The sequence below is a fragment of the Eretmochelys imbricata genome, chromosome 2 (genome assembly GCF_965152235.1).
Source record: "Eretmochelys imbricata isolate rEreImb1 chromosome 2, rEreImb1.hap1, whole genome shotgun sequence".
NCBI lineage: Eukaryota > Metazoa > Chordata > Testudines > Cheloniidae > Eretmochelys > Eretmochelys imbricata.
Window position 1 is genome coordinate 66,249,950 of NC_135573.1, and position 24,328 is coordinate 66,274,277.

Consider the following 24,328-nt stretch of genomic DNA (forward strand, 5'->3'; position numbering starts at 1 on the left):
TGTAGTTGATAAATCTACATGACAGATCAAAACACACCTGAGAGACCTTCAAATTATTAACTATTACAGCTCTTTGATTACTTTGGAATCTGCTGATACCAGCTCAAGGCCGTCTCTGCAACTGTCCAGATTAAGTCTCTCAAGTTTTTTTTACAGAGATATCAGTCAGAATGAAGACATAATAGTTTCTATCCAGAAATGGTTAATTAATAGCTTGCCTAGGTTATTTAAGTTCAATTAAGTAAATTTGTGCCCCTGATCTATATAAAAAGTGGCTGTTTGATTTGTCATTTGCATGACTCTCAGTCTTTAAAGTGTACCAAGCTACTCTTTTTCACTGTAATTTGAAAAGTTCACTGTAATTGTCTGAAATGTTAGCAGCATCTTTGATCTGGGGAATAGTGATGATACTATGCTGTTGTTTTTGGTTTGTTCTGGGACTAAGAAGGAGGTAAGGTTTCTTTTTAAACATATCCCAACTCTAATTTCTGTAAAAAGATAGTATGTATATAGCTGAGACAAAACTAGTCTGAACATTGGCAGATGGATACGTAAAGGATAACAACGGTGATGTTGGTGTTTGTTCTTTGAAATCTTTATATTCTAATGGCATTTTTTGTGCACATAAATTTAAAAAAAAACAAGCAGGCTATGCAGATCTATAGTCATGACTAACAGAAGATAGAGATACAAAGAAAGGAGGAATCCATTTGTAAATGAGGTTATCATCATTTGGAACATTAAGGATCTGATTTTTCAGAAGTGCTTAGTATGTGCAGCTTCTGTTGAAATCAACAGGATTTGCAGGTGCTCAGTATTTTTGTGAAATCAGATCCTACATGTTTGTGCTTCTGATTACAGATGACTGTTTTATCCCTTATACCTTTTTCATTTTCTTTTCTGTATCAATGTAGTTTAATCTGGACTGCAGCCATATTGAATGACTTTTAATGCTAGTTATCATTCATCTTGTTTACTGTATTGAGTAAATACTCTCAAGTCTTTATCCTATTGGCATGTGCTCTGTACAGAAACAAAGAAATTCATGAATATATTTACTATAAAAAGTGGCTCTTTGACTTGTCTTTTGCATCACTCTCTGGTTTTAAAGTGTACTGTACTGTTAGCTACTCCTTTCCACTTGAAACTCCTGAAATTTCACTCAGATTGCCTGAAATGTTAGCAGCATCTTTGATCTGGGGAACAGTGATCTTCTGTAAGTTGTAATACTTTGGCTTCATCTTGGTTGTTGGGTTTAGTGTACAGGTGCTGGGCGGTGTTGTGACCTATGCTATACAGGTTAGATTAGGAGGTGATTGTAGCAGGATGATCTGTAGCCTTTAAGGGCCTGCAGAGTTAGGGAGCAGCAGCCTGTGGCTTAAAGAGAAGCCCAGCAGGCAGCTTTTGGGAACCAGCTGATCCAGCTCGGAATCAGATCCAGTCATTAGCTTCTGCTTAGCTAGATCAGCTAGTTCCCAACACAGGCTTGCTGGGCTTCTCCTTAAGCTACAGCCTGCTGCTCCCTAGCTCTGCAGGTGGTTAAAGGTGCAGACCACCCTACTACAACAGTCTGGAGGTCCCTTCTGACTTTAATCTCTTTGACATGTATTATTTAAAAGTTATTAGTGACTTACTGTGGGTGTCCATATCCAGGAATACAGTTATTTGGATCCCATTCAACAAAGCACCTTAACACTTGCTTAATTTTAAGCATGTGCTTAAGTGCTTTGTAGAAATAGGGCCTGTGAGCAAAACTCCCATTGATTTCAATGGTGCAGAATCAGACCCAAGCGGGACATGCAAACAACAATACTGTAATACTCTTTCTTTGGTGGGTTCAAAGGCCTCAGCATTCAGTGTGCTAGAGAATTGTGCAAGCCAAAGACCGACCAAATAAATAAAGTAATCCTATCTTCATGTCTCTGGAAGTCCAAATGATGCTTGTCCATCCATCTTCTATTCCTCCTTTCTTTCTGTCCATTAGAACTGTTAATAATAAGTTTTTTATACAGTCTTAATTGAGTGTGTATTTGAGGTAATGTTATCTATTTTAGAATTTGCAGAGCAATTAAGGGCCCAATCCTGAGCAACTAAGGGGTTGATTCTTGCAAAGTGCCATGCATCCTCAACTCCCAAGGGGCATTGAGGTAGTCAGCAACTCCCAGCATCAGGCTCTAGAGCAGAGGTGGGCAAACTACAGCCCGTGGGCTACATCTGGCCCGCGGGACCGTCCTGCCTGGCCCCGAGCTCCCGGCCAGGGAGACTAGCTCCCAGTCCCTCCCCTGCTGTCCCCCTCCCCTGCAGCCTCAGCGCACCACGCCGCCAGCACTCTGGCCCGCCGCTCCTGCTGGGCAGCACGGCAGCGTGGCTGGCTCTGGCATGATAAGGGGGCAGGGGTCCTGGGGGGCAGTCAGGGAGCAGGGGGCGGTCAGGGAAAAGGGGAAGGGGGGGTTGGATAGGTGTGGGAGTCCTGGGGGGCCTGTTAGGGGGCGGGGAGGTATGGATAGGGGTCAGGGCAGTCAGGGGACAGGGAGAAGGGGCGGTTGGATAGGGGGTGGGGTCCCAGGGGGCGGGTAGGGGCGGTCAGGGGACAAAGAGGAGGGGGGTTGGATGGGTCGGGGGTTCTGAGGGGGGCAGTTAGGGGGCAGGGGCCAGGTTGTTTGGGGAGGCACAGCCTTCTCTACCCAGCCCTCCATATAGTTTTGCAACCCCAATGTGGCCCTCGGGCCAAAAAGTTTGCCCACCCCTGCTCTAGAGGGGCTGAACCTGCACTACTGAAGGAGCTTTGCCATTGACTTCAGCTGGAATAGGGTCAGGCCCTAGGTGCTTAGGGCTCTATCCTATTCCCGATAAAGTCAATAAGAGCTGGGCCAATGACTTTAATGAGAGCAAGTGTGGATTATTACTAACAGAAACTACAAACCAGAAATTCTGGACCTCATTCTGCACAGCATTACTTACGTGAGGATCGCTTATTTATTTGAATAATAGAGTGATATAGCTTCAGTTCAAACTACATTTTTTGTTGTTCTTGGATTCTAATAAGGCTTCTGTAGGCTGTTAAGGTCATTCTTTCTAAGATACTATAGACCTCATCATGGATTTGTTATGAAACGGAGGGCAATTTCCTATCAACACTGATAGAAACTGAATGTTCTAAATAGACCGGTATCACAATCTTATTTAGCTGGCTAAGTTGAAGGACAGGTCTTAATTTATAACCCTAATTTGTAACATTTGTTTGTAACTTGTAGGCGTCCAGGTGAGCCGCCAGTGGAAAATGGGCTACTTCCATATCTGGGCTGCGCTTTGCAATTTGGTGCCAACCCTCTTGAATTTCTCAAAGCAAGACAAAAGAAATATGGGCACATTTTTACTTGCAAAGTGGCTGGAAAATATGTTCATTTTCTCACTGACCCTTTTTCATACCATTCAGTGATACTTCAAGGAAGGCATTTGGACTGGAAAAAGTTTCACTTTGCTGCTTCTGCAAAGGTACCGCTTTAAAATTACAGTAGTATTTTAACATATTTTAATATTTAATATGAAAAATATCAACATGGTCAAGTCAGACTGTACCTAGTTAATCTATATGTGACTTTTCAGTATGTCTGCCTGTCTGAAAGATAGTTTGTCTCCTGGCTCAAATCTACCAACAATGTGTAATACTAGAGCAAAAGTACAGCACAAGATGGTTTGCACTATTGTGAATTTATATTGAATTGACTAATTTTAAAAACAAATTACTACTTGTGAAAGATGCCAGATTAGCAGCCCTGGAAACTGAAATCCTCTATATATCCACAGAGCAGGTCTGGCATAGACTCCCATCAGTACAAGTTTCTTCCCATTAGCCTAGCATTGTTCTTCAGTCAGTAGTTGGAAGGGTCACCTCTAGAAGTCTCATTCAGGCCATTCAAACCTTGGACTTTCTGCCAACAGAATAACAGTTATGGTGTTGGCTGTGTAATGTAAAAGCCTGTGTCCTAGAATCTAAATTCTAGATTAATCCACACACTCATTTCACTGAGGACCTCAAACAACACTTAGATAGTAATGGTCACTACTGATTTATCCCTTTATTTGCCCTGCAGTGACACCCTGAGAAGCAAATATACATCTGTAAAATAGAATGTGTCTTTACAAATCAGTTTAATCTTACCTCAGACCTCAAACACTAAAATGCCTTAATCATAACTCAGGCTACATCTACACTGCAGTTGGACATCCGTGGCTGGCCCATGCCAGCTGACTTGGGCTCACGGGGCTCGGGCTAAATGCATGGCTGGCAGGTATAAGAGGCTTGGGGAGACTAAGCCTCCCCAAATGGGGCAAGAAATGATGGATGCGGCACACCTCCCTTTGGAGTCAGGCTGGCCAACCGCCTTTGGAGCACCCCTGCTGGAAGCTCCCGAAAAGTAGGGAGGGCCACTGGTGCCTGAACTGTGGCCCTTCCCGTGCTCTGCCCCAAGGCCCCGTTCCTACTTGGCCTTTCCCCCCATAGCCAGACCCACACTGAACATCTTCCCCCTGAGGCCCCCCCTTGCTCCGCCTCTTCCTGCCCCCACTCAGTCTCTTCTCCCAAAGCCCCTGCCTGCCACTTGCTTCTCTCTGCCCCTGTTGCTTGCCCCTAAGGCGGGGGGGGGGGCAGAAAGGAGTAGGTGGAGAAGAGTGAGTGGTGGACAGGGTGACCTTGGGAGAAGGGGTGGAGAGGGACAAGCAGCGGGGGCTTCAGGGGAAGGGCCTTGGGAGGGGGGCAGAGAGGAGCAAGCAGTGAGTAGGCGGGGGTCCTCAGGAGAGGGAGTGGAGAGGAGCAAGTGTCGGGCAGGGGGTCCTCAAGGGAGGAAGTTGAGAAGAGCAAGTGGTGGGCAGGGGATCCCTGCGGAGAGGGACAAGCAGCTGCCGGGGGTGGGTCTCAGGGGAAGGGGCCTCGGGAGAGGGGACAGAGAGGAGCAAGCGGCAGGCAGAGGACCTCAGGAGAGGGGCCCTTTGGGGAGGGGGGCAAAGTGAGCAGGGGGGCTTTGGGAGAGGGGGCGGAGAGAAAGAGTGGCAGGTGCAGGGCCCTCAGGGGAAGAGACAGAGTGAAGATGCAAAGAGGCAGAGTGGGGGCGAAATCTTGGGTAGGGTGACCAGATAGCAAGTGTGAAAAATCAGATCAGAGGGTGGGGGTAATAGGTGCATATATAAGACAACACCCCAAATATTGGGAGTGTCCCTATAAAATCGGGACATTTGTTCACCCTAGCCTTGGGGGGAGGAGGCTGAGCAGGGGCAGAGCCTCAGGCCACAGTTCAGGCGCCGGTTCCTCCGCCCAGTTGTGAGCTGGAGCCAGTTTGCAGCGGTTCGCTGGAACCAGTTGTTAAATTTAGAAGCCCTTTTAGAACCGGTTGTCCCGCTTCTAAATTTAACAACCGTCCAAAAGTGGCGCCTTTTGCTCCGGGGCTGAAGCACCCACTGAAAATTTGGTGGGTGCAGAGCTACTTGCCTCTCAGCTCTCGCAGGCTTCCTGCGCGAAAAACGGAAACGGGGCGGAGAAGCAGAGCAGAGCAGCGCGTTCAGGGGAGGAGGCAGAGTGGAGGTGAGCTGGGGCCGGGCGCAGGGCGGGGAGCTGCTGGTGGGGGCTCTGTACCCACCAAATTTTCCTAGTGGGTGCCTAAGGCCCCACTTTTGGCCAATTATCACTTTACAGATTTGACAGTTCTTACTATATGTCCCAGTGTTAAATTATGAAGATGACATCTTGGCTATGATTTCCCTTGTAAATTATTATTTACCAAGGTTGTGGTGATCCTCATTTATCTTTCATACAATTTATTTGGTGGCAGGCTTTTGGACATGGCAGTATTGACCCACGTGATGGAAACACCACTGAAAATATGCATCAGACTTTCATTAGAACCCTGCAAGGTAATGCCCTGAATTCCCTCATTGAAGCTATGATGAAAAACCTACAATATGTCATGCTGCAATCAAGTACATCTAAACTGCATTCCAACACCTGGGTAACAGATGGGCTGTATGCATTCTGTTGCCGGGTGATGTTTGAATCTGGCTTTTTAACGCTTTTTGGTACAGAGTTTAATTCAACCCAAGACCAGAATCTATCTCAGCAGGAAACCCAGAGAGCACTTATTCTAAATGCTCTTGAAAACTTCAAGGAATTTGATAAAATCTTCCCAGTCCTTGTCGCAGGCATGCCTATCCATGTGTTCAAGAGCGCCCACAATGCACGGGAGAAGCTGGCAGAGGCTCTGCTCCATGAGAACCTCAGAAAAAGGAGCAACATCTCTGAGCTCATCACTCTCCGTATGTTCTTAAATGACACTCTGTCTACTTTTGATGATAAGGAAAAAGCAAAAACCCACCTGGCTGTACTATGGGCTTCACAAGCTAACACAATACCCGCTACTTTCTGGAGCTTGTTCTATCTTATTAGGTAAGTAGCAGTGTTTGCAGTTTCTAAAGGAAAATAACTTCTTGACTTTGTTGCCACTCAGAAATTGTCTCAGCATTAAGGGCCAAATTCTGCTCTTGGATGAATGTCAAATCTAGGTCCCACTGACGTCAATGGCAAAACTCCTATAGACTTCTGCGGGCCCAGGATTTTGTCCTGCATAAGTAAGACTTCCACAGAAACCCCTCTCATGCTGCCCAGGGAAGGAGATGGTCCCACATAGGGTTTTTCTACATTAGAGAAATTTACTAAAAATGTCTCGTCTAATGCTGTGAGCCCTGGTATAGAGAAGACTCCTGTAGCCACAGATGCTTTTAATGCTATGTTAATTAAACCTTCAGAGCAAATCCTAAACAACACAGTATTAAAAACACCAGTGCCTGTGGAAGTCTTGATTACGCTAGGGCTCCCAACAGTAGGTCCTGTGGGACATTTTTAGATCATTGCCCTAGAATCGACAAGGTTTTATTGCACACTTTTGTTTATCTGCCCACTTGTTGGATTCGCAGATATATATTGGCTGCTTTACAGGAAAAGAAAATGAGGCTTCTGCAGAGCTTATGTTGATGTAGCACTGTTGAAGTTAATGGAGCTACACCAATTTGCACCATCTGAGGATCTGACCCATCTGACCATCTGATTCTTCACTCTGCTGCTCTCTTTTCACTCTGGTGTAACTCCACTGCATTCAAATCCCCTACATGTCTTAAAAAAACCCTCAAGCTAAATTTCTAAATCTGTACTTTTCAAGATGAGACTTTACACTGCCTGTCTACATTTCTGTGATAAATTGACATAACATTAAAAAACACCATACCTACCTGCATTAATGATGATGATTGAGATTTAGATAGCACATTTCATTCAAAAATCCATAAGTGGTCTATTAACTTTACAAACATGATCCTGAAGTACTTGGGCACGCCCATTGATTTCCATGGAAGTTCTGTGCCCCCCAAGGACTTTGGGATTAGAACCTGTATATCTGTTTAAAATCATGTTCTCCATTACTAACATCTGCCATATCTGTATGGAAGACCAGAAAGTGAAGGATACATTATTTAATTTAAACTACGGGGAGACTTTTTTTTTTGGTAGGCAGAATGTAATTGTCCAACTGGATATAATTCAGGACAGCTGATAATGTGAATGTGATCTAGATTTTTAGCTGCAATGGGGCTATCTCCTAATCTAGGATTGATCACTATATTCCTTATTCTTGGCATTGCTTAACAGACATGTCATTATTTAACAGCATTATACACATTAATTTGGTCTTGCTCAAAATTGGATACTGAACAAAATCTTTGAAGACCTTTTCAGTGTTTTGAACAACCAGGATTTTGCCAATAAAATAAGTATACTTATATTTTTTTCTAGGTTCTTACGTAGCTTTTTTGTTATACCAGGTTACATCCATGGATTAACAAACTACACTGTAGACAGGAAAAAATGAATATCATATTTAACAGCAAACCTTTTGAACATTCCTTAAGTTACAAGTAAGAAATATTTTTGTTTCTGGCATATTGATTTTAGGAGCCCAGAAGCAATGAAAGCAGCTACTGAAGAGGTGCAAAAAACACTGGGAAATGCTGGTGAAAAGATCAACTTCGATGGCAAATGTATCTCCTTGAATCGAAAACAACTGGATAATATGCCAGTATTAGGTATGGTCACCACATGTAACAGTACCAGGAACACCCACTTTCAGATATTTTTCTATCTATAGTCAATAAAACACTTCCTATGAAATGCTAAATGACTATCCAACAGCAGGATAATAACGCTACACTGTATCCTTAGTTAGCAAAGGCCACACTTCTCAGCAGTCCTCATGTCTGTGGTGTGGGGATTATCAGAATTTTGAAAGGAATCCCATTTTTCCCATGTAATTTCATGTATGAGTAATGCTTAAGTACTATGTCATGCAGCACCAATGATCTATAGGTAAGTCAAAGTAAGGTTGTATTTTGTTTTTGTTAAAGGACTAAGATCAAAAAGAAGGATCTTACCATATATGGAGTTGAAACTAATGCTTGAGAAATGTTAAACAATGAATTTCTAACAACATGGCTAAAAGCATTATTATGATGATGCATATTTTTTAAAATATGGGTAACATTTTCAAAAGCACCCAAGTGACTGAGGAGCTCACTCCCAAGTCACTTAGGCCCCTGTTAATGTCAATGGAAGTTAGGAGCCTAAGTAATTGTGAGGATCTGGGCCTTACAGCTTTTGAAATTGTTGCCCTATAGTTACTGGTGGGGGGAGGTTCAATGTACTTTTTTTTTTTTTTAAATCATTTTTTTTGTCAATATCATTCTCCTTCCTTGAGCACTAAGGTTTAGGAAGATACTGCCACACTATTCTGATTTTTTTTTTCTCCACATCTTTCTCCAGCATCTTTATTCCATTCCCATCTTAGTGCAGCTTCATTTCCCAGTCTCAAATATTTTGTGCCTCCAGTTTCTAATGTTTCCCTGGGAGGAAAGTGGAATGTCCTCCCAAGATGATCCGCACAGCGGGTTACCTCTGCACAGACCTCGCCGCTCCCTAGTAGGGCAAAGAGGTGTCTGTCACCTCTGCTGCAGCATCCTCCCATCCCCACAATCCTCCAGGGGAGTAGGAGCCCACAGCTGGAGAGTGGTTGGGCAGGGGAGAGCTGAAGGTAGGGCTAGGAGCTGTGTATTGAGGGACCTGCAATTTCAGGTGGTGGAAGAGGTTTTTTTTCCACAATGGTGAGGCAAATCCCTCTGAGGAACAATTTTAGGGGGAGGCCACAAAGGGATCTTGTCTGTTTTCTCCCTATCCAGCCCCTTTTTTTGTTTGTTTCCTTGGGAAGAGTGATCCAGGTCACAGTTTTCGTTTTCATATCAAATTGACTTGAAATTGGAATGATAAACAAAAATAGATCTGCAAACTAGGGTCCTTGATTTCAAAAGGGAAAACTTTTAAAATAGTAAGAGAATTAGTTAGGCAAGTTGACTGGCCTGAAGAACTTGGAAGGCTTGGAATTACTTGAAGACAAAGTTGCAGGAACTATCTGGAGCCCGCATCTTAGCTCTATTCATTTTAGCAGTTTCCTTCTCTCAATAATATTGCATGTTTATAGAAGATTACAGGCAATTTAAACTGTGCAGCCTTCCCAAGGGAATACATAGATTCTTTTCATATTAATAATTTTCTTTTTCTCTCTCTACAGATAGTATTATCAAGGAAGCAATGAGGTTGTCCAGTGCATCCATGACTGTCAGAGTGGCTAAGGAGGATTTCACCTTGCACTTGAATAATGACTCCTACAACATCCGCAAAGATGACATTGTAGCTCTTTATCCTCAGCTGCTGCACTTTGATCCAGACATCTATGCTAATCCCTTGGTGAGTGATTACAGTGACATACAAACTTCCTGTTCCAGGAGATGTTAACTGCCTGTTAACAAGGCATCTGGCGTCAGTGCCCTGGTGGTTGGTGCTTCACTCTACCACGCAGGTCCTGGATTTATGCCTGGGAACTCCCTGAACAGGCAGGGGTTGGGAGCGCAGTGGAGGCAGCAAAATCAGCCCTGGCCTCTTCCATCGCTCCGCAGAGAATTCTTTGGCTGAGCAAAAAAGTAGCGTTGATAGGTTTAAAGGCAGCTCCCTTCAGCCTTCCTCAGCCAGGAAGTGGTGGTGTTTCAAGAGAGGACAAGAGAAGGGGAAGTCCTTAAGGACATACAGTGGTGATGCGGGAAGTGGCACAAAGTCTTCCAATTTGGACATATGTACAAAAAGCTAGATTGCAGCTGTTGTGTGTGTGTGGGTCAGTAAAAGGCAAGGAGAGGTCCAAGCAGTGATGCCCCTGCACAGGGGTGGGTATTCTGCTACCCCAAGTGGCAGAGCTGCTCAGGGTAAGGGGCCTTGCAGAGGCTAACCTCTCCCAAAAGGGTTTAGAGGACGGGAAGCATGGCCAGCCACAGAGAAGGAGCATACTGTGCATTGGCTGCTCTTCCCAGAAGGCATTGTGTCAGTGCAGTTGCACATCCTTCCCTCCCTGCATAATCTGGTTCTAATAGACATTAAACTTTCAACTTTCATTACAGACATTCAAGTATGATCGCTATCTCGATGAGAATAGAAAAGAAAAGACTATCTTCTATCGCAACGGTCACAAGTTAAGATATTACTACATGCCATTTGGATCAGGAATAGCAAAATGTCCTGGAAGATTATTTGCTGTCCACGAAATCAAACAGTTTTTGACTTTGGTACTTTCATACTTTGAAATTGAGCTTCTTGACAGCAATGTGCCGTGTCCTTCTTTAGACCAATCCCGAGCAGGGCTGGGTATTTTACAACCAACTAATGACATTCATTTCAAGTACAGATTAAAATGTCTGTGAATATATAAAACATTTTACCTATAGGATAAAAAGTAAGTATCAAGATTATCACTGATCTAAAAACTCCAAACAGATTACACCATAATGCTAATGCATTGCAATGTGAATAGCACACAGTGCTGGTAGGGATTACAGAAATGGTTGTTTTTCCTTCCACCAGGCTTTTCATATGCAAATTGAGATTTTTGTACTGGGGAATCCGGCATACATTTTCTTTTCTGCCAGCAAACACAACTTCTTCCTGTGAACGGAATAAGAATATTGCCCTCTGAGTTAAATAATTTCCCCATATTTGCTTGTAAACAAATTTTTGCCATTTTCACAGATGAAAGGTCTTATATTTTTTTCATTATTGTAACATTTTTGTTGTATAATGGCATAATACTTTATGTTTTCATGGAAAAACTAGCACAGTTTTTGAGGAAAACCTACAAAATGTTTCACGTTTTAGTGAAACTGCACCAACTTGTACTATATTCCTGGTGTGAGAATCTTTTCACAAAACTCTAACCACATGGGCGTGAATCTAATTGACTGAGGGAGATGCTTCTCTCAGTTGTCTGCTTTTTCGTCATTTTTCAACAGTCCAATGTCATAAAGCACTGGGCTCAGCCATGATTCGTTTCTCTATTCCATACGATTCTATTCATTTCAGTGTTCCAAACTGGGCATTTAACATCATACAAGACCAACTAAATTTGGATTGATTTTCTTAGGAAAATTTCTTCAGGGTAGAAGAGGTAGTTTTGTTGTCATCTGTCAATGAAAAAAACAAATGAGAATCTAATCTACAGTTGTTTTTTCCCCATTCCTTGCATGTTTTCAGGGATTGAAGGTCTGATCTTGCAAACCTTACTCATGAGAGTAACCCCTGTCCAGGAAGAGATCACATAAAGAGCTCTTAGCCATTTCTAAACTGCATATACAGGCAAAAATTCCATTGCAACTTATAAGAGTTATTCCTAAATTAGGAATTTGGGATTGAGCCCTAAATCTGCTTTAGATTTGCCATCTGCTCCCCTTCTCGCTAGCCTTTATTTTAAATATTCCTGGACAAAGAAAAAGAAAAGGTTCTGCTATTTGTAATTATTTATTACCCATATTTTGTCTTCTAATTTTATTTACTCACTTTTCATTTTCAAAAGAGAACTGGTAAAAGCAGAAAATGACACTCTATCACTTCATGTCTGTCTTAGCGTTTTAACTGTTATGTACAATGTAAATACAGTTTAATTTCTTATTGTAGCTGATATGGATGTAACCTTAAAATATGGATTATTTTCATAGTTTTGTCAATCATATTTATGTATAATCCATTTACCATACATTGCTGCTCCCACCTAAAGTGTGTTAGAAGTACAGTAGTATGCTACTCATACACAGCATGGAAGGCCTTGCTGCCTTTACAGTATGGCTCCTTTCCTCTTAAAAAAGTTCTTTTTAAAAATCAGTGTTGGTGGAGGTGGTGGGATATGGTATGCAGCATATTCTTCCACTATGAAAAGTAGTAACTAGTAGAATGAAAACACAAAACAATGGGGAAAGACTATGAAAACACTTCCTTTACTGTTTTAAATATATTTATTGATAAATTAATTTTGCATTACTTTTACTTTATTCCAGGTTCCCTGGAACATTTCAGCCTCTATCTTCCTTCTCCTATCCCCTTTAATTTAGCTGCCTTTTCAGCAGCACTTTGTGGCCTAACATGCTACTTTCAGTTCACTTTGTATTTTGAAAACTAACTTGGAAGTGTTAAACAGTTGCTAATGTTGACCTCTATCACCACCTTCCACAGAGATACCTATGGGAAGGAGAACATATGAACAAATTCTCTCCCAGAATTCCATGGGGACAGGTGCAGGGTCTGCATCTTGTGGAATGGGTACTGATTTTAGCCCCAAACTCTACTGATTGTGAGGAATCCACAAGAGGCACAAAGACCTATGTTCGATCTGAGGACCTAAAAGAAAAGGAGTACTTGTGGCACCTTAGACTAACCAATTTATTTGAGCATAAGCTTTCGTGAGCTACAGCTCACTTCGTCCAATGAAGTGAGCTGTAGCTCACAAAAGCTCATGCTCAAATAAATTTGTTAGTCTCTAAGGTGCCACAAGTCCTCCTTTTCTTTTTGCGAATACAGACTAACACAGCTGTTACTCTGAAATCTGAGGACCTAGTAACTTTTCCCCTCCCATTGCTTCCTGGCAGTGCAGCTCCACTTGAGACAGCTAGCGGGCTTTCCCCCTGACCATGTCCGCCCCTCTTAAAGGTGTTTCGCACTGTACAGAGGGTGTGTGCATTCAAGTAGCACAGCCCCAGAGTCTATTATCTTTTCTGGATAATGTCTATGGGTAATGTCCATGGGAGGATGATGAAAGGGGTGAAAGTAAGGCGGTACAGGCTGGTACAGTGTACTGGTAAAAAGTGTTTGCCAGTCCCGGCCCCAACTGCCTTACTTTAACATCGCTGCCGCTTTTGCGCCCCCCGTCGGCGGCCCCTCCCGTAGCAAAGGAACCTGCTTAAAGCACTGCCGTGGCATTGCTTTATTGTCGCTGCCCCTTTTGCCACCCCAGGTTGCCAACAGAGGCGGGGGACAAAAGGAACAGCTGCCCCGGCGCCTGCGATTTAAAAGGGCCCAGGGCTCCGGGCCCTTTTAAATCACTGCTGGAGCCCCGGCTGGCATGGGCCAGGCACCCTGGAAGGGCTGACCCCCATCCCCGTCCCTTCCGCCCAAGGCCCCACCTCTTTTGGGGGTGGGACAGAGCTGGCCCCTATACCGGTAAGTTTTCAATTTTACTTTCACCCCTGGGTGATGCACCCTTTCCCCCAGTCTTTCAACTTCTTCTCCAACTTGCCAGTTCCTACTACCTCTCTCCTCCTTCTAGGTAGCTGACCCAATAAACAGTCTTGCCTAGGGTTTGAGGAAGGGGATTGGGTGTGGTGCCACAGAGGCAACCAACCGCCCCATACATACTGCACAGTAGCACTTTACATAGCGGTTCAGTTATAAGCAATCTAGCCATCCCATACCTCAGGGCTGGCTCTTAAATCCTCCTGCTAGTGCTTCTCTAGCACTTAAGAGCGCTCATGTGCCCCATTTAGGGAGTGATGCAAAGCTCACTGAAGCCAATGGAAAGATGCCCATTGCTTTCAGTGAGCTTTGGATAGATCCTTAACAAGCTGACTACACCAGAGACAACCTACATATGCAAATTGGCACTGTAGTAGCAGCAGCTTGGTCGTCAAGGAAAATGAACATCACTTGAGTAAAGCATTGTAAAGATCACGTTAAACGTACTATTAATGAACTAGAATATGTTTGATATCGATTCAAATGCTAAAATTGCTGTTGCTCCCTATTATTAAAAATCTAGATGGAAAAAGTGCTTCCTTGCAACTTTCAGATGCCCTCCAACATTTGGTGATGGAAATAAGCTGAATTGTACTTTAAAAAAAATATATCGTTCCAATTAAAATAGTTGTAAAATATGTGATTTCTCTGTGTGTGTGTGTGTGTGTGTGTGGTTTTTATTTATACAGTTGTGGGTTGGGCTAAACCTTGCTGTCATGGGTCACGCATAACCACTGCCCTTGAAGACAGCTGCAAAGTAAAAACCCCTTCACCTAATACAAAAGCATATGTGAGTTTACTCAGGAAATTTGAACCATGTTGGTGTAAGCAGTGTCAGGATGAGCTCCACCCTGACAGCTGGTGGTGAGGTGTGGCAAGCTGTGGAAAAGAACTTCAGGGGCCGATCTCATTTGCATAGGCACACCCACCCCGCCTAGAATGAGGCCATAGCTGCCCAAACGGTCACTTTGGCTGCTGTGGGATCCCCATTGTCTCTGTTATTGGGGCAGGAAGAATAAATTGTTATTACCCAGATTATGGGAACTGTGCTTGGAACTGTACTTGGCCTTTTGTTATGATGGAGGGACTCACCATTAACTAAGCAGCACTAGCTAGGCAACGGTCATGGGTTCCAAAACTCTGTGAATTGAGAGAGGCTGGGGACAAGTATTAATACTTGGTGGCATGGGCCCCTTGGTGAGGGCCTTACATGCTAATTGTACTTCTGCCTCTCTCCACTGTAGAATATCAGAGCTAATTTTGATTCCATTAGGAGTCTAGTTACAGGCTGCTGAGCTCACTTTGGGCTAATGGTGTACCAGCACTGAGGCTCCCCTACTAGAAGCTGAATTCACCTAAGAGCTGAAATCACTGAGCATTGTGTTAAGTAGTGGGGGAGCCTGAAGATATATTGTAGAGCAGTTCATAGGACGGCAGGAGCTGCTTGTGGGACGCGGAGCAGTTCATAGACTGGCTGGTGGAGCAGTTCGTGGGACGGCGGGAGCTGCTTGTGGGCCGTGGAGCGGAGCGGAGCTGAGCTGAGCGAAGGAGTTCGTGGGGCGGCTGGCGGAGCGGAGCGAAGGCCTATGGAGCTGTGGGGCGGTCAGCTTCAGATCATGTAAGGTGCCCCTTACCTCTCTTCCCCCCCCATCTCCACCCAGGTTGGGAGGTAAAGCTCTGCAGATAAACTTTCGAACTTTGGGACTGCCCTGACCAGGGACAGAGACTTTTGGGTCATTGGACTTTTGGGACTTTGGGTGATTTTGGGTTGCTGGACTCAAGAACCAAAGGGAAAGGCCATGCCCCAATTTGCTTGGGGTGGGTTTTTTGCTCATGAGTTGTGTTACGAATCCTGTTGGTCGTGTTTCCCCAACATAATGCCACATTGTTTCTCTCTGTTATTAAAAGGCTTTTTGCTACACTCAGACTATGTGCTTGCAAGAGGGGAAGTATTGCCTCTTGGAGGCGTCCAGCGGGGGTGGTATATATTTGTCCCAGGTCACTGGGTGGGGGCTCGAGCCAGTTTGCATTGTGTTATTGGAATGAATCCCCTAGATATTGAACCTGGCCCTTGTTGCTGCCAACTCTGACGGGCAGAAGGGTTACATTGGCAAAGGGCGTTTGCTGGCCATTACATTGTTTGAATAAGGGGTGTGTAGGTGCAGGGGTGTGTGGGGGGGGTTGTTTGGATAAAGGGGGAAGGGGTAAAGGGTAAAGAGCAAGACAGAGTGAGAAGCAGAAAGAAAGCCAAGCAGGCACAGCCTGGAAGCACAACACATGGCCCTGGGAGAAGCCTAGAGAGAGACTTTTGGTTGGGATACTGGCTGAAAAAGGCCTGGACCTGTAAGCAAGGACACTGTCTCCCATTGTTCAATTCCTCCTTGTTCAGGCAAATGGGGTTTTGTAATTCTTTGCAAGTAAACAAAACTGCATCAAAGAAATGCCTGACTCTCATCAGTTTTCCCTCCTATCTGGAACAACTCAGAGCACCACAATTTGGGCTCCCCACTTGGGTCCAAAGTGGTAACAATACTGTATATTAGATAACTTTGCTCTAAAAATGAGTCCTCATAACACACAAAGCATTGAATGAAGAGAAGGCCTTGAGTGTAAAAGGAATTATATTAAATCCAGATCCCATGTAGAATGAATCTATGCTGGCATTGGGGCTGAAATGGTTGAGGAGGCATAAATGCAGCTAGCGCTCCCCAAGACATTTAGAAGCTGTGGCTTTGCAGTCTTCTCTCTTGTCACTGTATCCATGAACTTTGTTTTAAAAATGAGGTTGTTAAATAAAATTCTAGCCTGAGACTAAATCTTGAAGGCTCTCAAAAGGACTTAGCTGTTCTGGCCAACACTATTTTAAAAAGGTCTATTTTGTTGAATGATATTGTTATTCATGACACAATGAGAGAGGTGCCGGTTCTGGGCTGGTGCTGGAAATATGGGCAGGTTGCACCCCTGTCAAGATGGAAGAATGGTTGGGCCAAATTTGGGAGGCACTGTGACCCTATGCACCATGTTGCAATGACACTGACTCAAATTTGGCCCAGCCACTGCCCCCCCCCCCTTCGCATTATGACAGAGCAACATCTGGGCCAAATAATAGTGGGGCTGCAACCACATGCAACAGCCTGGCCCCTCCCACTTTTGCAATCTTTCTGGTGTCCATGAGCACCCAGCACCCTGAGAGAAGTGGAGAAGGGGGCATTCCCAGTTCCCAGGAGGGTGGGAGGATTGGATCTGGGCTTTTGGTACCTCCTGGGGAAGTGGCGATGAAGAAGGAGATGGGGTCTGGGGCTCTCAGAACTGCTGGCCCCTGGTGGGGATGGTGCTCTTCAGCTTGACTGCCTTTCTGGGTAAGGGCTTGGTATTAGGTGTAGCGGGGAGAGCTCAGAGCTGGGTGTGAGGCAATGTGGAGCGCAGAATGCAGGCCTGGGTATGGGGCAGCAGGAGGAGAGTGTGTGTAGAATTGGATGCAGGGGAAAGAGTGCAGGTCTGGGTACAGAGGCTGGGGTGGGGGGGGAGAGAAGGAGTGTGCCGGAGGAGAGAGCTTGGGGCTAGTTGCATGGCAGATGAGGGAGAGCTCTGGGTTCCCTCCTTAGACAAATGCTTGTTGTGTGGCTGGTGTGATTCGTATTTCCATAGCACTTGCCTCTTCAAAGTGCTGTTCAAACGTTAACCAGCTCACCCTACTAAAAGTCTGGCTGCATCTCTCAATCACAGCAGACCAGCCAGCCTTCAAGCCTCCTCTGAACAAACAGGGCACCTCCTTAGCACAGTCCAACTTCCCTTATCTCTTGCCCTGTTGTAGGGAGGACCAATGGATGTGGATAAATTGGAGAGAGTCCAGCGAAGGGCAACAAAAATGATTAGGGGTCTGGAACACATGAGTTATGAGGAGAGGCTGAGGGAACTGGGATTGTTTAGTCTGCAGAAGAGAAGAATGAGGGGGGATTTGATAGCTGCTTTCAACTACCTGAGAGGTAGTTCCAGAGAGGATGGTTCTAGACTATTCTCAGTGGTGGAAGAGGACAGGACAAGGAGTAAGGGTCTCAAGTTGCAGTGGGGGAGGTTTAGGTTGGATATTAGGAAAAACTTTTTCACTAGGAGGGTGGTGAAACACTGGAATGCGTTGCCTAGGGAGGTGGTGGAATCTCCTTCCTTAGAAGTTTTTAAGGTCAGGCTTGACAAAGCCCTGGCTGGGATGATTTAATTGGGGATGGGTCCTGCTTTTGAGCAGGGGGTTGGACTAGATGACCTCCTGAGGTCCCTTCCAACCCTGATATGCTATGATTCTATGAATGCCCTGCTACCTACTTCATTGTCTGCAAAGGTAAAATGTCAGCCCTGCGCCTTCTCTTCAAATATACCTCACATTTTGATCCACCTCTCTCAGGCTTCTTCTTGTGTCCTCTCTCCTTTATTTATACTCCTCTTTGCCCTCCTCTTTTCTCCTCCTCCTCACACTGTCCCTCCTTCAGTTTTCCTTCTCTTAAATCCCCTCTCTCCCTATCTCAGACTCCCACTTTTAGGCTTCAGCTGAGGGCCACACTCCCCAGGGGACAATATTGTGCTGTGAGGCTGAGTGCTGTTTGTACGAGCCTCCTAGCCAGCAGGTACAGTCAGGGCTCTCTGTGCCAGAGGCTCTCCTGCTCAGTTCAGAGGGAACATGGAGGGTGCATAGGAGAGGACAATGCCTGTGGCACAGAGAATGTTGTACTCTGCCAGCTGAGGAAAGAGAAGAAAAATCTGCCTGACTCCTGCCCAATGCAGCAAAGCACAGTTTGGCAAAAAAATTGAACTTTTGTCCTAGAAGAACTGGAAATCAACAAACAGAGGGAAATGGGATGGGTTGTGGTTTGAGGTCCTACAAATCAGCCCAGAGATACTGCTGTGGCAGAAGCAGGTAGTGTCCCACAGTGCTCTTGTGCAGTAGCTAGAAAATTTTCTGGGTCAGCTAGGTAGGACTGTACAAACTGCACTACACCTGATCAGAGAATATTAATGGACTGGGCTGATCGATCACGGGTTTGACCAGAACCCAGATCTACCCTGATTTCAGGTCCTAGCTAATTTTTTCTCACCACACCTTTCAGAACCTTCCCCTACCAATCTTTCCTGTAAATTATTTTGTAAATCCTCAGTCTAACTTTCTAAATTCATTGCTTTCAGTGTTCCACTATTGCCATACGAAAGAAGAAGTGGATTATAACTTTAGTCAGGATGTCCTGAAACACATTTATAATCGATCTCCACATATTATATATCCTGGAATTTAGTTCATAATTATACCATCTTCCTTCCACACATACTTTTATTCTGTGTTCCGAAGCAACAATATTATCCAGATGCTATTTTATAAAATTTCCGCACATAGATTGCTTTAGAACTTAATCGCTATTTGAATGTCTTTGTATTTTGCCTGTATTGTTCACAAATAGTTTTACATATGCAAAGCAAAAGTAGAAATCTCAGTTTGTATTAATATAAAATGCTAAACCTTAGGATAGTCTCAGACTATAAATAGCTCCTTCAGGAGAAGATGAAGGAGACTTTCACTTAATTTAAAAAAGTCCATAACTCACTCATGATACATGCTTGACTTAAACCTGTAAAAGCAAGGACACTCATAGATAACGCCAAGCTTCCAGACTGACAACATGGCCTCAGCTGACTGCTTGCTACCATGGGATTACAATAAATAGGATTTATAATATAACACACTGGTCTGATGCCACTGAAATACTGGTAAGTTCCCCTTCATCATGTATGCCTCCAGACTATTTCTGAAAGGCAATCTCTGTTCTCAATTCATGTAATATGGCTGTCCCTCATAATACGAGTATGGATTTACATATTGTAAAATGCTGTTGAAATATAATTGAGCATGCACAGCCAGCAGCTTGTATATAGTAATAACTCAAAAGTTTTATAATTAAAAGCTTTCACAAAAGAGACCAAGCATGGAAGAGTCCAAAAGGGTCAAGCACAAAGTGAAAAAAGAACATTTTTTTAAAAAAGATGATGCAGTTTTTGAACATTAAATCTACAGCAGAAAAGCATCAGCCAGAAATGCACAAGGATTCACACAACCAGATAATTACATCTGAAAGGATCTCTTTTCAGGATCAGGGCCCTGTATTGCATGCTGTATAGCTTTATGAACATACAATGCTCTTATACTCTTTTGAGTCATCATAATCACTGAGCGCTTTTCATCTTCAAAATGCTTTTCAGACATTAAATTTTTGTAATTAATGTTTATTAATTATTTATAGGACAGTAGCACTCAAAATGTGCTCTGCAACCATAGAGTAAGACACAGGTGAGATTCTTCAGAAGCACCTAATAGAGCTAGACCTAGATCCTCAAAGGTATTTACACACTTAACTCCCTTTGACGTCAAGAACAATTTCAGTAGCCAAACAGAGAACACCTGCAAAGTGTATTTTATATTTGATACATCTAAAAACTTGGGCTATTGGTACTTCATATTTACCCACCCTCAATCTTCATTGGGACTACTCGTGTGATGAAAGAGATGCATATGTGTGTTTAAAGGATTAGGGCCTCAGGTAAAAACCAGTATTATTAATATATCGATGTAAATAGATTAGCTGTGATGGATACTTTCAAGCAATCATTTTATATGTAGACTGTGAAATGGTGCAGTAGTTTAAATATGCAGATAATGCTAGTAGAATGGAGACTTCTTAGCAGCAGATGGTATACAGTGAGACTCACATTTTCAAAAATATCCTCTAACGTTGGGTGTTTCTTTTTCTGGGTGCCACACTTTGGACACCTGTTGCTTGATTTTCACATATTCTCAGCAGTCACAACTCCAGTTGGAAGCTGTAGGTGTTTGCCATCTCTTTAACTCAGCCTCCTTTATGGTGCAGAAGGCACTCAGAATTAAAAGCCACTTTTGAAAATTTGTTCCTAAGTTTTCTAAGGGTATATCTACACTGCAAAGTAAGCCCAGAGTTTGAACTCAAGTTAAACCCTTTTCTGTCTACAACTAAATCGCACTAACCCAGGGCTCGGACCCAGGGCCCAGGACCACAAGGGGGTGAAAGGTCTGAGCCTGAGTCAAGCCAGGACTGAGGGTTCAAGATGTATTGCATTGCAGTGTAGACACAGCCCCACTGGCCTTGTGCTCTAGGAATCCATCAAAAGTATCCCACAATCCCATGGAATGACATTTTTTCCCTCTGGCCAGCCAAGTTTGATGGACAGTCAAGTTTTCCCACACACAGCATGATGAACAAGAGCCAGAGTGGCCACTTTTAGGGAGGGCACTAGGAAGTCTGGGACACGGGTGGTTGAACTTGAGCCTGCATAACACAGTGTAGACTCTGGATCCCCAGGTTGGGACCCAGGATTCAACAAATACTAACCTGGGGTTACAAATGAGCATAGACATTCAAGTCCTAGCTTAACAAACCTGAGGTCTGCTTCCTCGAGTTCTACTAACTCTGGACTTTACAATGTAGTGTAGACATACTCTGAGGGTCAGTTTGAAGCCATAGTTATTAGTTCTGCTTCATACTCAGTCAGAAAATAAGATTTTTCTTGATGAGGAAAAGATATTTTGCCACAGACTTCTCCATTAACATCACAGAAAAGAACGCTGGAGATGTGGCTAAAATTGACAAGATTAACAGAATTGAGACATGATTTTTTTTTTTTTTTTTACCAAGGGCCTAACAATAACTTGTCAGAGGTATGGTGGCATGTTGTCCTCCTTCATGGACATGTCAACTGTTTCCACCAGTAAAGGACCAAATGCTTTTATCTAGCTTTAACTAGCCATGAAGGATATGTCTACAACTTCATATTACAAATTGTAACTTCAGGTTTGCCAAGTGAAATTGGCCAAAACTCAGTGAGAAAAGCATCATATTTGCCCCTGCTCTGAAATATTACTGACACCACAGAACCAGCCAATCTGTTCCAAATCCAATGAATCATATCTATGAAGTAGATAGAAGCTTTTCCCAATGAACAAAACTCCACTCTGTATCTGAGTGGAGGCAGACTGAGTTGACCATATTCCCATCGCCTAGAATGGTTCCTTGGATCCAGACTTCATGGTCACTGTATCGGAGGAAAGGAAGACTTACATCACAGCCACAGTATAAGTCTTCACAAATGTTTCATGCCATGATCCACTGGGATCAGAGCATTTTTTCTGCTGATAACCCTTCAGGCTTCTCCATGCCTGGCTCATCTTTTGCACTTCGTTAGAATCCTGTAATAGTAACCACTAAATACACACACCTGTCTCATGACAGAGATATTTAGCTTTGGAGGACTGAACCAAGTCATGTGACTGGGACCAGGAAATAAAGTTTCTTATAGATTCAAGGATTCAAAGGCCAGAAGGGACCCGTGTGATCATCTAGTCTGACTTCCTGTACAACACAGGGACATAGAACTTCCCCCAAATAATTCCTAGAACATAGCTTTTAGAAAAACATAGAACCTTGATTTAAAAATTGTTAGTGATGGAGAATCCACCACAACCCTTGGTAAATTGTTCCAATGGTTAATTATTCTCACCATTAACAATTTATGCCTTATTTCCAGTCTGAATTTGTCTAGCTTCAACTTCTAGACATTGGATTATGTTTTACCTTTCTCTGCTACATTAAAGACACTGTTATTAAATATTTGCTCCCCAAGTAGATACTTATAGACTATAATCAAGTCACCTCTTAACCTTCTCTTTGTTAAGCGAAATAGATGAGCTCCAGGAGCTCAATCACTATTAGAACAGGAGTACTTGTTGCACCACCATCCTGGCCACTATGGATGTAGAAGCCCTCTACACCAACATTCCACACAAAGATGGACTACAAGCCGTCAGAAACAATATCCCCGATAATGTCACAGCAAACCTGGTGGCTGAACTTTGTGACTTTGTTCTCACCCACAACTATTCCACATTGGGGGACAATATATACCTTCAAGTCAGTGGCACTTCTATGGGTACCCGCATGGCCACACAGTATGCCAACATTTTTATGGCTGACTTAGAACAACGCTTCCTTAGCTCTCGTCCCCTAATGCCCCTATTCTACTTGCGCTACATTTATGACATCTTCATCATCTGGACCCATGGAAAAGAAGCCACTGAGGAATTCCACCATGATTTCAACAGTTTCCATCCCACCATCAACCTCTGCCTAGACCAAGCCACACAAGCCGTCCATTTCCTGGACACTACTGTGCTAATAAGCAATGGTCTCATAAACACCACCCTATACCGGAAACCTACTGACCACTATACTTACCTACATGCCTCCAGCTTCCACCCAGGACACACCACACGATCCATTGTCTACAGCCAAGCTCTAAGATACAACCGCATTTGCTCCAATCCCTCAGACAGAGACAAACACCTACAAGATCTCTATCAAGCATTCTTAAAACTACAATACCCACCTGCTGAAGTGAAGAAACAGACTGACAGAGCCAGAAGAGTACCCAGAAGTCATCTACTACAGGACAGGCCCAACAAAGAAAATAACAGAACGCCACTAGCTGTCACCTTCAGCCCCAACTAAAACCTCTCCAGCGCATCATCAAAGATTTATAACCTATCCTGAAAAATGATCCCTCACTCTCACAGATCTTGGGAGACAGACCAGTCCTCGCTTACAGACAGCCCCCCCCCAACCTGAAGCAAATACTCTCCAGCAACCACACACCAGACAACAAAAACACTAACCCAGGAACCTATCCTTGCAACAAAGCCCGATGCCAGCTCTGTCCACATATTTATTCAAGTGACACCATCATAGGACCTTATCATATTAGCTATGTCGTCAGGGGCTCAATCACCTGCACATCTACCAATGTGATATATGCCATCAAGTGCCAGCAATGCCCCTCTGCCATGTACATTGGCCAAACCGGACAGTCTCTACGCAAAAGAATAAATGGACACAAATCTGACATCAGGAATCATAACATTCAAAAACCAGTAGGAGAACACTTTCTAACCATCAGAGGAGTGAAGTTTTGGAATAGCCTTCCAAGGGAAGCAGTGGGGGAAAAGATCTATCTGGCTTTAAGATTAAACTCGATAAGTTTATGGAGGAGATGGTATGATGGGATAACATGGTTTTGGTATTTAAGTATTCATGGTAAATAGGCCCAATGGCCTGTGATGGGATATTAGATGGGGTGGGATCTGAGTTACCCAGGAAAGAATTTTCTGTAGTATCTGGCTGGTGAATCTTGCCCATACGCCCAGGGTTTAGCTGATCGCCATATTTGGGGTCAGGAAGGAATTTTCCTCCAGAGCAGATTGGAAGAGACCCTGGAGGTTTTTCGCCTTCCTCTGTAGCATAGGGCACGGGTCACTTGCTGGAGGATTCTCTACTCCTTGAAGTCTTTAAACCACGATTTGAGGACTTCAATAGCTCAGACATAGGTGAGAGGTTTTTCGCAGGAGTGGGTGGGTGAAATTCTGTGACCTGCATTGTGCAGGAGGTCAGACTAGATGATCATAATGGTCCCTTCTGACCTTAGTATCTATGAATCTATGAAACACTTCAACCTCTCTGGCCACTCAGTAAAAGACTTAAGGGTGGCAATTTTGCAACAGAAACGCTTCAAAAACAG

At 43.9% G+C, this 24,328-nt stretch overlaps 1 protein-coding gene across 1 annotated transcript; it reads left to right on the forward strand.

Moving 5' to 3' along the window:
- Positions 1 to 371: 371 nt before the first annotated feature.
- CYP7A1 (cytochrome P450 family 7 subfamily A member 1) lies at positions 372 to 10,836 on the forward strand. Its single transcript, XM_077810237.1, has 6 exons — positions 372 to 451; positions 3,255 to 3,495; positions 5,826 to 6,436; positions 7,994 to 8,124; positions 9,660 to 9,835; positions 10,537 to 10,836. Exons 1-6 carry the CDS (start codon positions 372 to 374, stop codon positions 10,834 to 10,836), a joined length of 1,539 nt encoding a protein of 512 aa, XP_077666363.1.
- Positions 10,837 to 24,328: the final 13,492 nt, after the last annotated feature.

What these genes read in the sequence shown, in the direction of transcription:
- CYP7A1 (XM_077810237.1), top strand. Translation starts at nt 372, where the DNA reads ATGTTAGCAGCATCTTTGATCTGGGGAATAGTGATGATACTATGCTGT. An exon ending in GTTCTGGGACTAAGAAGGAG is followed by an intron (nt 452 to 3,254) that starts GTAAGGTTTCTT and finishes TGTAACTTGTAG; the next exon opens with GCGTCCAGGTGAGCCGCCAG. An exon ending in GGATAATATGCCAGTATTAG is followed by an intron (nt 8,125 to 9,659) that starts GTATGGTCACCA and finishes CTCTCTCTACAG; the next exon opens with ATAGTATTATCAAGGAAGCA.